Source organism: Citrus sinensis, chromosome 3, assembly GCF_022201045.2.
Source record: "Citrus sinensis cultivar Valencia sweet orange chromosome 3, DVS_A1.0, whole genome shotgun sequence".
NCBI lineage: Eukaryota > Viridiplantae > Streptophyta > Magnoliopsida > Sapindales > Rutaceae > Citrus > Citrus sinensis.
The window spans coordinates 28,346,922-28,362,625 of NC_068558.1; the positions used below are offsets into that span (position 1 = coordinate 28,346,922).

Here is a 15,704-nt window from a genome sequence, read left to right on the forward strand (position 1 = left end):
TTATCGTTGATATTGTAAGGAACCTGACCGGTCCTTTGATGTGGGCGTTATGTCTTAAGAATTTCGTTCCATGCCAAGAAATTTGGAAACTTAGCAGAAACAAATATCACACTGTTATGATAACAAAATAAGCATTCGAGGGTCGTATTGCTAAATCAAGAGAATTGCATACTTTATTCATAACATAAAATAAAAAATGTCGACAACAAATTTTGCATTTGTAAATCTTTTGTGCCCTGCAAAACAGGCACTTTGATTCCTAGTTTATCTAGAAGTTCCATTCGTAATCCAGCATTCCCATATTTTTCCAAAGGCTAATTAGCATCTTAAGACTAGCCATGCAGCTGATAATGTGATTTTCCCATCAGATTCTTACCATAGGTTAAGATGTGCGCAAGAGCAGTCATTTTGTTTGATTGCTGAACAATGACACTGCGCGTTGATGGATTCTGTGATAAAACAATCTCATATCCATCAAAATATGGCTGCATGCCTTCAGCCATAAGCTGCCAGACCATGCCACCTCCAATTGCTCCACCATTTCTAGCTAAGTTGTAGATGTTCATATAGATTGTGTTCAAGAATGAGTCTCTGACATTGATGCTGAACCCAGCTTCTTTGCTCGATTTTCCGAACTCCGAAAAAACCAACGGTTTCTTCAGAATTGTTTTTGAATCTGTCCAATGGCTTGCCAACCATTTTTGTACGAATTGCATTTGAGCATAATCGTTCTTTCCAGGTAGCCTGTTTATTTGGCAAGAAAACCAAGTCAGTTTTAGTGAAAATTTTCGAGTGAAGATGTTTGCACGCTACAAAATGCAAATCCGAGCAATACATTATTATTTTACAGTAATACCAGTATCCTTCTCAAAACGTCCTCTTTTTTTGGTTAAATGTGCGAACAGAAACAAATTATTTTAAAAAATAATATTATAAACATGTTTCCGGCGCCGTTTTCAATTTAAAAAATTAATTTAGAAAACATTATCGGATGCGTATTTTGTTTTCGAAAATGATGCAGCAAAAATGTACATTTAATTTTCTTAGCTCACCATTGATCTGGATATGCGTGAATAGTTGTAAAATCAATCTCCTTGATCATATTGTTGCTAATAAAATCTGTGCCAACTTGGTAGCCAGGATTAAATTGCTTCTTGTCAGGAATTGAATCTCCATAAAATCCTTCCAACCCAATCTCCAACAAGTGCTTGTTGTCAATAGATTTAACATAGGATGCCATTTCTTGGACCCAATTCTGTAGCACAAGACATTCTATATGTCATTTTACTTATTTGGTAACTAAGAGCAGCCGGCATATAATTTTGCATGCAACTTTTAGTAACTGATACTTACATTTAAGGTCTTTCCGGAGTAATCAGCTTGGCAGCGAGCCTCGTTTATGAGTTCCCATGCCATGATCGTGGGATCATCTTTATAAGCAATTCTAGTGATTGTGTTGATTCTTGTAAGCACTTTCTGCAACAGAGAAATAAAAAAAGGGAAAAAAGGAAAGCACTTTGTTAGCATATGTATATGTATGATCACTTTTCTTTTCATGTTATATATAAGTCCAATAGAAAGTGAAACGCCAAAAATGTTTGGTTTGATTTCTAGTTTTTTGTTTTACCTTGACATGATTCTTGTAATATCCTTTAACGATAGCATTAGTGTAAAACTCATCATCGCTATTAACTGATGCGCCAGCAGCTCTAGCCCAATTCACATATTGTGGCCTTCCTCCGAAGTCATGGTAGTTGTTGCTCAAGCTCAGAATCAAACGGATTCCATACTTTCTTGCCTCTGAAATCACAAAATCAAGGCCCTGCAAAAATCGTTTATAATGAATCAGTAACAAATTAATGATTAAAAATGAATGCACGTAAATTAAAATTTTTTTCCATGCACTAATATAAAATAGGTCTCGTTAACGGGCGTCCTTACTTGAGACTTACAACGCTGAGGGTTTATAAAACACGGAAAAAAAACAATTTCATATTTTGGGTATAAAAATCTCTTTAGTGCGTCTCTTGGAAGATCATCACGTTGGTGGTTGGTATATTAAAATGAGTTTATTCGATTTTTTTTTTTTTATCTGAACCACGAAAGACTTTTTTTTTTTTTTTATTCGAAAGACTTTAATGCATCATTCACTTTAATGTTGTGAATATAAAAATTTGCAAGTCTTACTACGGAACTCAACAAGTGCCAAAATGGTCGTTTTTAATTGGTCAAGCATACCGTTTTAAACATACTTACATGGTATGCTGGGCCCACAAAAGTTTTCCTCTATAAAAATCAACGTAATTTCCTTCAATTGAGGCACTTGCATAAATTTTGACGTGCTCAAAATTATGAATACCAATAGGTGATCGGAGAGTGAATTTTAAACGTTTAGAGTGGACGCTGCCAGGATAAACCTTATGAAATATATAAACTGAAAGGCCAGAGTCATTAAATGATGAGAAAACGAATTGAAGCGAAAACCTGAAAGACTGGTTCATTGTAAACTCCGGGAGATTGCTGGAGAGCTCCATAACCTCCATCACTAAATGCCCATGTTCTACAAACACTTAACCCTGCGGCCGCGGCCTGGCGAAAGACATCGCTAACTTTGTACCTTTGACTTGGCTGTGATGCCACATTCATCATCCAATAAGAGTTAAATCCATTGAAGAGAAATGGAGAGCCGTTTAGAACGAACTGGGTGCCTCTAGTTTGAACAAAACCTGCTTGTGCAGGAAGTGTTTGAGCAGAAGCTAGGTGTAGGAGAAGGGCAATTGCCCAAAGAAAGGAAAATTTTGCTGGGGCTTTTAACATTTTTGCTAGGAGGATTTTGTTGACGAGTGTTGATGAAAGTGGCGAAGAGAACTTGTGGTTGGTTTGAACTTTGAAGGCTATTTATAGAAGAAAATTAAAAGAGCGAAAGATAGAGAGACTTTGGGCTGAAAAAAGAAAAATAATAAAAAGTTTTGCAAGTGAATCTGTGAGCAAAAATAATATGGGAAATATGTTTTATTATTTTCTTGAACATGGCTAGTAAATGATGAAGTTGCTAGAAATGTGAGTGGTTTAATTTGATGACATATATATGTGTGTGAGTTGCTAGAATCTGTTAAGGGCAAGATTTCTGTTGTAGGTTTGTTACAAACTTTGAGTGTCCATTTTAATCATAAAAATGATGAGTTTCTTTATATCAAATAAATTATATGGAGAATATTAAAACGGCAGTGCTCATGAGACCAGCTACACATCACGCGAATTATGCATATGAATACAGTACCTTTCATTTACGTGTCCCTTAAGGTAGTATTTAATTATATCATAGGTTATATAGTAAGATGATTAATTTAATTAACACGTGTTTTAAAGACACACGCTAAATATTAGGCTTAATGTGCAGTGTCTTTATAAGGATAACAATTTAATTACTTTTGATATATCCAAAAAAACGTATTGATGCATCTTCTAATTTTAAGTCTTTAATGTCTCAATTTTTTCTTTAATATATGTGCGCCCTGTAAACACATTACATCATAACATTGATAAGAATATATAGTAAAAGGGTTTATGACTTGTACAACTATTCTTGGTTTTCGTTATACATTTGATTTTGCTTTATCTATTGGAGTTTAATTTTACTCTTTCTTTATTGTATTTTTCAAATGATAAGGTTCATTATATCACGTAAGTGAAATGCTCTTTTTCATTTAATAATTCTTTCCCATATTTTTGAGATTTTCAAAAGAAAGAAAAGAAAACTAAACTTATCTGGATGCTGGGGTAAGTAGCATTACATTAATTTCTAAATTGAAAGCTTAGATATCAGAGGGGTAAAGTTTTAAACCTAATGCCAAATTAAAAAGCTTAGAGTATAATGCCAAATGGCATATTTTCTTACAATGTATAGTATAATGATATAGTAGTCTCAATACCATCTAAAATTCCTTTCAATAGATATAGATCTGCGTATGGTATTGATCGACAAAAAGTAATTGATAAACAAATCGTAGATAAGAGGGTTTTTTTTTTTTTTTCTTTCTACAATTTTCAACGTATATAGTGTAGAGCCAAAAGTAAAAGCTTATAATTCATGGGCTGTTCATAATTATTTGGGAACCCAAAAATCAAATGTCGGCTGAATGGCAAGTAACATGGGAATGAATCATATATGATATCGATAATGCATGCTGATGACGCAATTGTTCATCACAGGCATGCGGCTGAAATTCTGGAAAGGATAAATAAATTATATCGAGAGACTATTGCATGAATTTAAAAAGAAGCTGCTCGAGCAAACGAAAGAAATTTAGCACATCACGAATAGTTCTCATGTATACAAATGCACGTGGGTGGTTGTTATTATAACACCGATAATAAATCATTAACATAACAACGCATGAACCAAGCACCAACTATAATAATTACAAAAATTGCGGATGATTTATGAAAATCAACAATTAAATTTGTAAGCCGCATCCAATCGGGGCGGAACTAGGTTACGGCCTGCAAATTCTGGGCATATATATATATATATATATATATAGTAGTTTTTCCATCAGAGATCTCTGACTTTAATAAAGTCATTGATTAGTTAAAAGATAAAATAAACACAGATTTCAATACACTATATTTTGTCATGTAATATATTAAAATTAATTTTTTTTATCTTTTAATTAATTCTTGACTTTATTGAAGTCAAGATTCAAAGAAGACGCTTAACTAAACTTTATATATATATATATATTTAAACGTCTTCCTTGAACCTATTTTATATAAAGATTATATTTTGACATCGTCAAATTTATAGTATTTTCATTATTTTCTAATTAAGTCTGTCATACTTTTATTGTAACTCTCTAACGTCGAACCAAAATCCTACTCCCCCCCCCCCCCTAAGAATCATGAAGCAGAAGAGATTTGATATATATTTTCATACCGTGATATAGATATATAGCTTTGGCTTTAGCTTTTTGAGGTGCACACGCTTTGAATGTTTAAGCAGCGGTGCAATTTGCAAAAAGATGACAGATGTAGAAGCTTGGAATTGCTAATAATAAGTGAATGGAAGTGGAGGCTTGCAGCCGATCATAAAGGAAGAAGATGATCATGAATTAACTGGTCAGTTGGAAACCCGAGCCGTTGGTTATTTCGGAACATGGGTTTTCTGATTTTATAACGTCATCATTCAGCAGGAATTCCGGAAAATTTTCTTTTTCTTGGAAAATAGGAAAACCTTTTTTCTAGGAAACTAAACACTGGATAACACCGCATAACAAAATATAAGCTGGTGACGTTTGCAATTAACGCATGTGGGCAGTTTCTGATGATGCTTGTTTTATCCATTTTTAAATTGGAATCTTCAAAGATGATCTCTAGGATTATATAAAAATGTTGGATATTATACTTGTGCTGATGATCTGTGCTGGTTGTGCTGGCAATGCTGATCTGGTTCAGTTGATGATCTGTGATGATGAGCTGGCTTGATGAATGATGAAGTGTACTGTGCTGATGTATTGAGTCTCTGCGTCAAGGCTTATGTAATTACTGTAAAGAGCCAGCTGGCAAATTATGATTGGTTAAAAGGATTAGTTAGCTAGCAAATCGGTTATTAATTCTGGAGTTGGTTATCATTTTGCTAGCTATGGTATAAATAAGAGGAATGCTTGCTCCGAAGGCATGTAATGTTTTCGGATGCATTTCAATAAGATTCAAGATTCTTCCGGATATTTCTAATTCATTTTCTCTTTGATTTTCCCTCAATCGGCCGAACAAGCTCTCTAATTTCAACAAAAAGGTTCGTATTTTTATTCAGTAATAGTATTGCTTCAGTCGTACTTATAAATTAAAAATTTATTATCTGATTAATCAAAGAAAGAGATCTTGATGTCTTTTTCACGGAGGGAGTTCTGAAAAATTCGGTGCAGCTAGACTTGGAAATTGGTAAACAACATAATAAAAGAGGAAGAACGCACGTTGAGACTTGCCACCAATCAATAAATGATGACGAGTTAGTTAATTGGTCAGTTGGAAAAACATCAACTGCATTGGTTCTAAGTCTGAACATGGGACTTCTGATCTTACAACGTCATCATTCAGCGGGAATTCCGGAAACTTTTTCCTGGAAAAATGAAAATCTCATTCTGCGAAACCAAATATTGTTCACACTTCATAGGGGCATGTGAGCTCTTTGATGACGTTGGTTTTATCCAATTTTACCATTTGGAATCTTGCAGGATTTTGATTCTTTTGGCGTCAATATGCAGTACAAAGCGAACAGTATTTTAAAGATCTTAATTAATTCAAAGGTGTGCTAAAAAATGGGTTAGTACTCAAGGTGAAAGATACAAGCCCAAACCAATATCTGGCCCGAATTCTTTCCTTGAGACCGGCCCAACTAATTCGCAATTTTGGGAGTTCTAGTTTCGTAGAATTTCTTTAATTACTTTTTATTGTATTTTATTTTTACAATTTTGGGTACGAGGTGAAAAGATTGGTAAAGTCTAAATCAAGTTTTCAATCATTGCCTTCTTGCAATTTGAACTCAGGTGAGCCAAATTAAGTTTTTTTGAAAATCACTCGATTAAGCCGTTGAGGGCAGAATTTCTTTTTTGAAGAAATTTATTTTAAAATTTCTTGCTTAATTATCCTAGTATATGCAAGGATTTTATTTCCGTGATATTTTTTACCCCAAAAAAGATAAGGACTTTGATTCACAATAAAATACCCTTATTTCCGCTTATTATTACTTTTATCTTCCTATTTTAGAGCTATAATTCTAAACTAAATTACTAATATTGGAATAAATGTTTAATCACCGAGTCTCATGATTAAGCTTCTCGTAACCAAAGTCTATTAGAGGAATCAACTATATATCAGCAGCAAGTTTTAAGTACTTTCTTTCACAATAACTACTGGCTTTGATTAATTATGTTCCTGTACAAGCTGAAACAGATTTATTAAGTTAATTAATTGTACCCGTACGAGTTATATTGAAAGAATACGAAGAAAGTTTTTTTTAACATGAATGACTTTTAAATGAATTAAAAAACCTAAAGGATGTGTGAAATATTGGTCATATTAGCATTTTTTGAAATTAATAGTGAGATCTGGTGTACCTTAGCATCTTTTGAAATCAACTAAACTCAATCAACAATTTACATATTGACTTAACAGAATGTTATTGTCCTCTTATTACGCCAAACGTAGAGGCACTCAGAGAAATATTTATTAACCACATTTAACGACAAGTTAGAGTCACTGTGAACAGAGTATAAACCAATGATGAGGAGCTTAGTTTTTGTTTGATGCTATTTTTAATGTAATCTTATGATTTTTGTTGCCTTAGGTTAATATAACTTTATGCCATTTATGACTGAGCTGGTTATATGTTGTATCTTCTCTATCAGCTTTTACATTTTCTCAATTATATTCAAGTCGTTTATTAGCTCTAATGCTTATGTGCTGATCATCATAATCAGGCTTTGTCTATGCTCAAGGCATTACAAGAAAATCCTTTGATTTGTTCAAATTCCTTTTCAGGAGAGATAATTATAAAGTTTATTAGTGATGAGGTAAGAAGCTCATCTCTAACTTAAACTTTCTTGTTTGAATTTATTTTCTAATGTTCCGAAACAATGAAATTTGTTCTAATTTTTTGTCATCTAATTTGTTCTATTTTTTTTTTTTTAAGGATTTGTAGTTGCAGTGGAGAGATAATCTCGAAAGAAAAGGAAAATTAAAAAAAAAGTTTTGGTAGCTCTTAAAATACATTTATTTTACATGTTTTATAAATTAGGATACATTATGTGTTGTTTATGTCTATAGCGCTCTCTTTTGCTGATGATTAACTTGTAATGTGTAGGCTTATACTAATAAGTTTGGAAGCTTCAGCTGGTAAGGTGGAAAACTTATTTTCTCTACGCTAAGGGATCGGCTGTATTTTGTTAGTATTGAAATGTAAGTGTTATTATTGATGGTATTTGGCATAACTACATGCGTACTTGAGAACTCGAGACAAGAAAGAAAAGGATACCAGTGAGTGTAATACTCAAGAATTGTCAGTTTTGACGGCTTAAAGCCGCAGCAATTTTTTGTAACCGATTTTACGTACCTTGTGTGACGGCCAAATTGCCGTTTCAGAAAACTCTTTTTAACGCTAAACATGCGGCTTCAAAGCATTTCCAATGCCCACAAAGCCATCACAAAAAGTCATATGTAACGGCAAAACAATGGTCACATAAATCATTTTTTGTGAGTTTTAGTGGTATATAGTATACACCGTATTAACAAATCAATGAACTCAAAAGCTTAACCTAGTAGACAGATATCGATCATCCAACATACATTAGAGAAATTAACTATATATTAATTATCATTTTAGCAAATCTCTGAATTCAAGAACTTAACCTATTAGATGGATATCGATCGTTCAACATATATTTTGACTAATTTAAGTTTTAAATTTAAGAAGGCGTCCACACATAGACAAACAAACTCCCTTTGCGATTTTGTTATTATTGTTGTTATCTCGTGAATTACAAATTGATTAATTTGGATACGTTCCTAAAAGCCATGAATAACCAACTAACCAAAGCAATGCATGCCAAGAAAAGAAGCGACTAAATTGACCAGATAAATTAAAGAGTGTTGATGAAGTTTTTCAATTATTGCAAGCTGAATTGGAGAATAATTCTAAGCACAATGCAATGCATGAAAAGACGTAAAAGCATTTATTTTCATATATTTAATCATATACAGAAATCCGGATATTGTTGTTATTCAATAAGGCTTCAAATTGCGACAACGTTTTGTCAAAAAATTACCAAATCAAGAGAAATCATATCTCGATGCCATCGGTTTAAGAAGATTCCTAATCTAGCCAATCTCTAGCTTCTCCGCTAATCAAGCTGCTCTTTAATTATTAACTAGTTAATTAGTTTAAATTTTCTACCTTCACTTTTGTACTCTTTATATATATATGTAAGTTTGTTATCCTAAAAGATATTGACCTCACTTGTACGAAATCAAAAGGATTAAAAAAAAAATATCAATGTTGTTATATTATTTAAATTTTATGGGCTGGCCTAAAATCTTTATTTTATAATTTAAAATGTAAATAAGTAAATTTGTAAAAAAATTTGGGTTTTAATCAGTGCATCTATCTTAACGTATGTTAACACTTAGCAAAACTATCTCCTCCCTAATACATTTCTTAGGATTTTGTTAAGATGTGAATAAGTTTTTCTCCCTATTTTAATGTAATTAGATGAAGAATTGAGTTGAATTATTTAAATGGTAGGATAATGATTATTCCTTCTCATTTCAATATTTTTAACAACTTCTTAATAAATAATATATGCTAAACACATTCTTTTTTAAAGATATGTTACGATTGTGAAAGTAGAGTCTATTAATGAAGCGCGCCTTTGAAATCGTCAAGGTAGGTCCATAAGCATTTTTAGGTTTTTGGGATAATTATCAAACGTGTCACACATTTCCACACGATTTTCACCAACTTTACATTTTATATAACCAAATAGTTTAACAGTGTATGACATTATATATGCTAAACACATTATACTATTAAACCATATGTTTTATTAATTTTCCCACACTTTAATAAATTTAAGATCTTAAATTGGAATATTTATATATACATAGATAAATTATCATATGCCTAGCATTTTTTAAAATTACAGATATCAACACTAGAGAAAGATTTATTAGTTTTAACACCGCACGGCTTTAAAGGCTTATATTTTTAAGTCTTTAAAACTATGCGGTTTTAAAACTTTCCCTTACTTTAAAATTCACAACCCCCGGGCGTGTGCCCACCCAACATGAATCGACATAGTTCCACCTCTTTTTAGGCAACCCTTAAGACTCGCCAAGAAGAGTTTTTGCCAATAGCAGTTAAAGGAGTACCTATAAAAGGTAATAAAGTTCACATTTTATAAGGGGTTTGAATGAAAGTAATCTAATATAATAAAACTTAAATCTCTTTAATATGAAAGTTAGTTGGTTACACAGTCGATTTTGTAAATTTTATTTTCCAATATAGTACCAATTTAGTGATTTTGTTAGGTAACAAGATGGAATAATTAGGTAAAGGTTCTATAGATAATGATTTAAATGTTGAAGTATCAAATGTCACAATAAATTTAGAGTTTGAACCTCGCTTGTAAGAATGAGGAGGAGATAGGATTGTTGTTAGACTAAATAATAAAAATAAATAAATTCCGAATATGACTTCACAATTTTTTTAATATTTTAAATAATCAGTAGAACCCATTAAAATTAATGTTAAAATCCAAATAAGATTTGAATATAAAATAACAAAGTAACGAGTAAAAATTCTATTGAAAATCACAAAGAAAAGAACCTCCCAAAAAAGAAAAATGTGAAAGAAGTACAAGCTTAGTCCTAAAGCATAGGGAAGAAAGTAGATAAACTTAGATAAGTAGAGATCCCAAGAAGAGAATCAAATGAAAGCAACAAAGTGCAAAAGGCAAAATCCATTTAATTGACTCCACACTCATCATTCTCTTCATATTTTTCTTTCTTTATAATTCTGGCGCCGATTTCTTTGCGCAATCCAGGGCCCCAAAAATGCGCCATTCACGCCTCCACTTTTTTTTTTTTTTTTTTCAACAACAAAATTTTGACTATCGTTAATAATTAATTTTGCCAAATTGCATTTGATTTTGGCGGTTTTTTCGGTTATACTTTGCCCCACTAAACGAACACTTATAATTTTTTCGTAATTATTTTTCGGTCAGTGGTCGGGCACAAAATAAGCAAATTAGGGAACAAAATCAAAGTTTTAGTGCACGAGAAACTCAATTCGCTGCTTTTAATTGAGTTTAATTAAACTTTGCCTGATAATGGTTAGTGAAGAAAGATTAAAATTATTTGATGATTAAAAGATTAGTGCCAATTCCAAGTAAAAGGAACATGGGGAATATGCATGCATGCCAATATCACAAAAAAGATTGGGTAGTTTTGAAGTGATAGATGCCTAATCTACAACTCACATTTGACAACTATTATTTTTCGAGTTTTACCAGGACAGGCTAAAAACAGAGGCGGCACGCTTTGGTAATTTTGGCTTTCGGCCTGTCTAGAAAAAATTCGGACAAAAATGTACGTCAAAACACTGCTTTTGGCCTTCAACTTAGAATTGAGAACATTTAGCTAATTGTTTTACCTCTCTTAATTCGAGATTGCAGAATATGCAGCTGACATCACATGTAAGGCGGGTTTGAATTGTTGTGTTTTACTAATTCAACTAAATAATACTCATAAATTAAATTGCTGTGTTCATTAAATAGATGAAAATTAGTAATTGCTGTTTTATTTAAGTCATAGTGAAGCAACCAAACAATTTTTTTCTTTTTTTCTTTTTCTTTATAAATCTTTGAAAAGAATGGAAATCTTCATCTACTAAATACCAACTTTATGCTATTTGATACCAATTTTATACTATTTGTTATTAGCAGATCTATCGAGTTAAACTAGGAGGCCTATCCAATTCCTATCCAATTTTGTTTTATAATTATAATTTATCCAAAATTCAACTCTGAACTTCGTCTCTAAATTTCCGATGAAAATATTTTTAAACAAAACCTAGTGCTGAAATTTAACCAGTATAGTGATGTATATATGGTGGTTATTTTTAACCTCAAATTAATCATAATGAACTATATGATATTTCTTTTTGGGTTAAAGAAAAAAGAGTATATGGTTGATGTAATAAAATTATAGAATAGTGAGAATAATGTTAATTATATTTAAGAAAAGTTAATAATAAAACTATAAAGTTCAATGTTAGGGGTATTTGAGAGTCACCTGACAAGTCAACTCAGTTGTAATTTTGACAGTTAATTATCTCCTTTTTCAATATGTAAACCCTAAAACGACGGACAAGATGTTGAATTTGGACACATAAAAACGGCGCCATTTTATAATGACAACTAAACAAATTAACAAAACAAGTCTATGCATGGAAAATCAAAAGCCTAATATTGCGGCATTGTGATAGCAAGGGCCTTGCTCTTTTTTGCTCTCATTGATTCCTCTATAAAAGGCATAGCCATGCTTGACATAAACCCATTAACAGAAACTAATCAAAATTAATTAAAATTAGCCAAAATATTGGTACTTTGGCAGCTAAGTACCAAAAAAAAAAGGCAATGCGAAGGGGAGTTTCTTTGCGCTGCTGTTGCCTTTTTTTGTTTTTGCTTCTCATCGAAAATGCCCATGGAAACCCTAATTACAGAGAAGCTTTGGCAAAATCTCTGTTGTTTTTTCAAGGCCAGAGGTCAGGGAGACTTCCCAAGGACCAACAAATCACTTGGAGATCCAATTCTGGGCTCTCTGATGGGTTATTTGCTCATGTATGTTTCTTTATTTCTTGGATTTTTCCCCCTTTTTTTTTTCTTTCCTAACGTTATGAGTATAATTTTAAGTACAGTTTGAGTTTAAATGAACTGCTGAATGTTTTAGATTTTGTTGTTTCTATGAGTTGTTATTAGAGCTTTATATAAGAAAAAAATTATTTGGAAGTTCTTTTTTAATGCAAATGTTCATACATTTTAAAATAATTAAACAATGTTATTTTTATTTAACGTCAAATCTGTATTTTAAAATGTGTAAATGTATGTAAGAGCGGAGTTATTTTTATTTAGTGTTTAGAAGTGTTTTCGGTATTTGATAAAAATGTCAATAGCGGAAAGCATCTCTTTTATTGTTCTCTTTGGAATATTTTGACCGAAACTTTTAAAAAATATTACATTTTTTTTCCCAAAAAGAATGCTTGAAATATTTACATAAAACAACTAAATGTTTTTGTCGGAGATATTGTACGAGTACAACGCTTTCTACGAAGTGCTTATTTTAAAAAATAAACAAATAAAAAATCTTGCTCTCAATCTCATTATTATATTTCTCATGTGGGTCGAGTATTCTGAGGTCAAAAGTTTCCTTAAATCTCAAAAAGATTAACCAAAAGTAAAGAATAAAGTAAACTATCCTTTCCTCACCATATTCATTATTTGAAGCACTATTCCATCTTCTTTTCTTTTCTTTTTTTTTTTAATATTATCAAATGTAAAAATATAATTTTTAGATTCAAGGTATTTCCTTGTTTAATTAAATACAATATTATTATCCAGATAATGAATATGGAGTCCATCCATGCCTCAAAATATCATCAGCACCATAGTTACTTGAAATAATATTTAGTTTCCCAACAAAGAATGTCTTTCTTTCCAATTTTCTTGTAGAAATGTTTTATTTGGTGTTATTATAATAACTTTATGTTCAATTTTCGCTTATTTGTTCATTTAATTTTTTGTTCAGGTTGATTTAACTGGAGGCTACTATGATGCTGGAGACAATGTGAAGTTCAATTTCCCGATGGCCTTCACGACAACAATGCTATCCTGGAGCACACTCGAATACGGCAAGAAAATGGGCCCAGAGTTACAGAACGCCAGGGCAGCAATCCGTTGGGCGACGGACTATCTCCTCAAGTGTGCAACCGCAACACCGGGGAAGCTCTACGTCGGCGTCGGGGACCCGAACGCCGACCACAAGTGCTGGGAGAGGCCCGAGGACATGGACACCGTTAGGTCTGTGTATTCAGTCTCGGCTAGCAATCCAGGTTCGGATGTTGCCGGAGAAACCGCGGCCGCTTTGGCCGCGGCTTCGTTGGTTTTCCGGAAAGGGGACCCTAGATATGCGAGCTTGTTGCTGAGGACTGCAAAGAATGTCTTGCAATTTGCCATGCAGTATCGCGGGGCTTATAGTGACTCTCTTGGCTCTGCTGTGTGTCCTTTTTATTGCTCATATTCTGGATACAAGGTGGGCTTTATATATATATATGTATATAGGAAAAAGTTAGTGACACCGTATGATTTGGTGAAATAGCTATAGGAATTTCCTTATTTTGAAAAAAATGTTTTTTAGGATTCATAAATCCTTTGTTTGGACAAATTCTGTGCCTTGGGTGCATTTCTAAGTTAAAAAGGGGATACATATGACTCTTTCTGAAAATAAATGTTAAAAACATACCTTAAAAAAATAATTTTGAGATTAATTTTTTTTTTATGTGTCGTGATGTACTTGGGGTAATCTAAAAGGTTTTACCAATTGAATTAATGAATAACCCACCATCAAAAGTCTTCATAAATTGTTCTTAATGGGTATTTTAATAAAATCATAGTGGGCTTACTATTTATTTGTTTGTTTAGTAATGTATTTTTATGTGCAGGATGAGCTGTTATGGGGAGCTGCATGGCTTTTCAGGGCAACGAATGACGTTACTTATTATAATTTCATAAAATCCGTTGGAGATGATGGTGGCACAGACGTTTTCAGCTGGGATAACAAGTTCGCTGGTGCCCACGTTCTATTAGCAAGGGTAAATTGGGTCATAAATTCACAAAATTATGATTTGGTTAATCAAAATTTCATGAGATATTGGAGAGCTATCTTTATTCAATTTCAAAATTTTCAAAATTTTGACAAAAAAGTTCCTATTTGCAGGGAGCTTTATTGAACAGGGATAAAAATTTCGAGCCATATAGACAAGAAGCTGAAGACTTCATTTGCAGGATTTTACCAAACTCTCCTTTCACAACTACACAATACACACAAGGTAAATGTAAAAGCTTTCAAAGCCAAAAATATCCACATTTTAAACAAGTTGCATATTTCATAGTGAATTTACATAAATTGAATTAATATCTTACAAATTGGATCTTGGGCTGAAACATTGCAAGGTCATTTACCTTCTTTTTTTTTTCTTTTACATTTAAATACAGGTGGGCTTATGTATAAGATGCCCGAAAGCAACCTTCAATATGTTACATCCATATCATTCCTTCTCACAACTTACGCTAAGTATATGAGAGCCACAAAACACTATTTTACTTGTGGCAATATGGTAGTCAACCCTGGCTTACTCACAAACCTTGCAAAAAGACAGGCAAGTTGCTCTAAGATTTACTCATATTATTTGTCCCGTTGATTATTAATTTGATTTCCACTGAGCTTTGATTCTTAAACTAATGTAATTATATTTGGAAATTTTCAGGTGGACTATATATTAGGTGTGAACCCAATAAAAATGTCCTACATGGTTGGTTTTGGACCGAATTTCCCGAGGAGGATTCATCATAGAGGATCTTCTTTACCCTCATTGGCAAACCACCCTCAAAGCATCCGTTGTGATGGTGGATTCGAACCATTCTTCCACTCATCAAACCCTAACCCTAATATCTTAGTCGGAGCCATCGTCGGAGGCCCAAACCAGAATGATGGGTTCCCGGATGATCGGAGCGACTATAGTCACTCAGAACCGGCTACGTATATCAATGCTGCTATGGTTGGACCCCTGGCATATTTTGCTGGGGGCAAATCCGGTTGATGACATTCTCTTTTGTTGCAGCTGCTTTTTGTAGATATATTGTCCCACTAAAGGGGCATGTGCCACCAGAAAGATTGGTGTAGCATTTGAATGTTTTCTTGTATTTTAGTTTAGTGTATGATGACTTTGTATCGTGCAATGATCATGATTCTTTCTATCACTAAAGAAGATAAAGAATCATGATCATAAAATCTAAGAATTACGAACGCAATCTTCATTGCAATTGAACACTGTAGGACTATTTTCTAAAGTTAAATGAAATCAACATATTCAC

The 15,704-nt window shown here is 32.7% G+C and overlaps 2 protein-coding genes across 2 annotated transcripts; one reads left to right on the top strand and one right to left on the bottom strand.

Annotated features, from left to right (window-relative positions):
• Positions 1-317: 317 nt before the first annotated feature.
• LOC102618913 (mannan endo-1,4-beta-mannosidase 5-like) lies at positions 318-2,869 on the bottom strand. Its single transcript, XM_025098332.2, has 5 exons — positions 2,485-2,869; positions 1,628-1,822; positions 1,354-1,476; positions 1,053-1,255; positions 318-744 (listed from the first exon to the last, which is right to left on the bottom strand). Exons 1-5 carry the CDS (start codon positions 2,815-2,817, stop codon positions 333-335), a joined length of 1,266 nt encoding a protein of 421 aa, XP_024954100.2. The 5' UTR covers positions 2,818-2,869; the 3' UTR covers positions 318-332.
• Positions 2,870-12,139: 9,270 nt separating this feature from the next.
• On the top strand, positions 12,140-15,653 carry LOC102577993 (basic cellulase). The gene is given in 6 exon segments (NM_001288880.1): positions 12,140-12,395; positions 13,360-13,863; positions 14,273-14,422; positions 14,548-14,659; positions 14,826-14,989; positions 15,098-15,653. Coding segments are annotated over 6 exon segments (1,467 nt in total). The 5' UTR covers positions 12,140-12,191; the 3' UTR covers positions 15,431-15,653.
• The last annotated feature ends 51 nt before the right edge of the window (positions 15,654-15,704 follow it).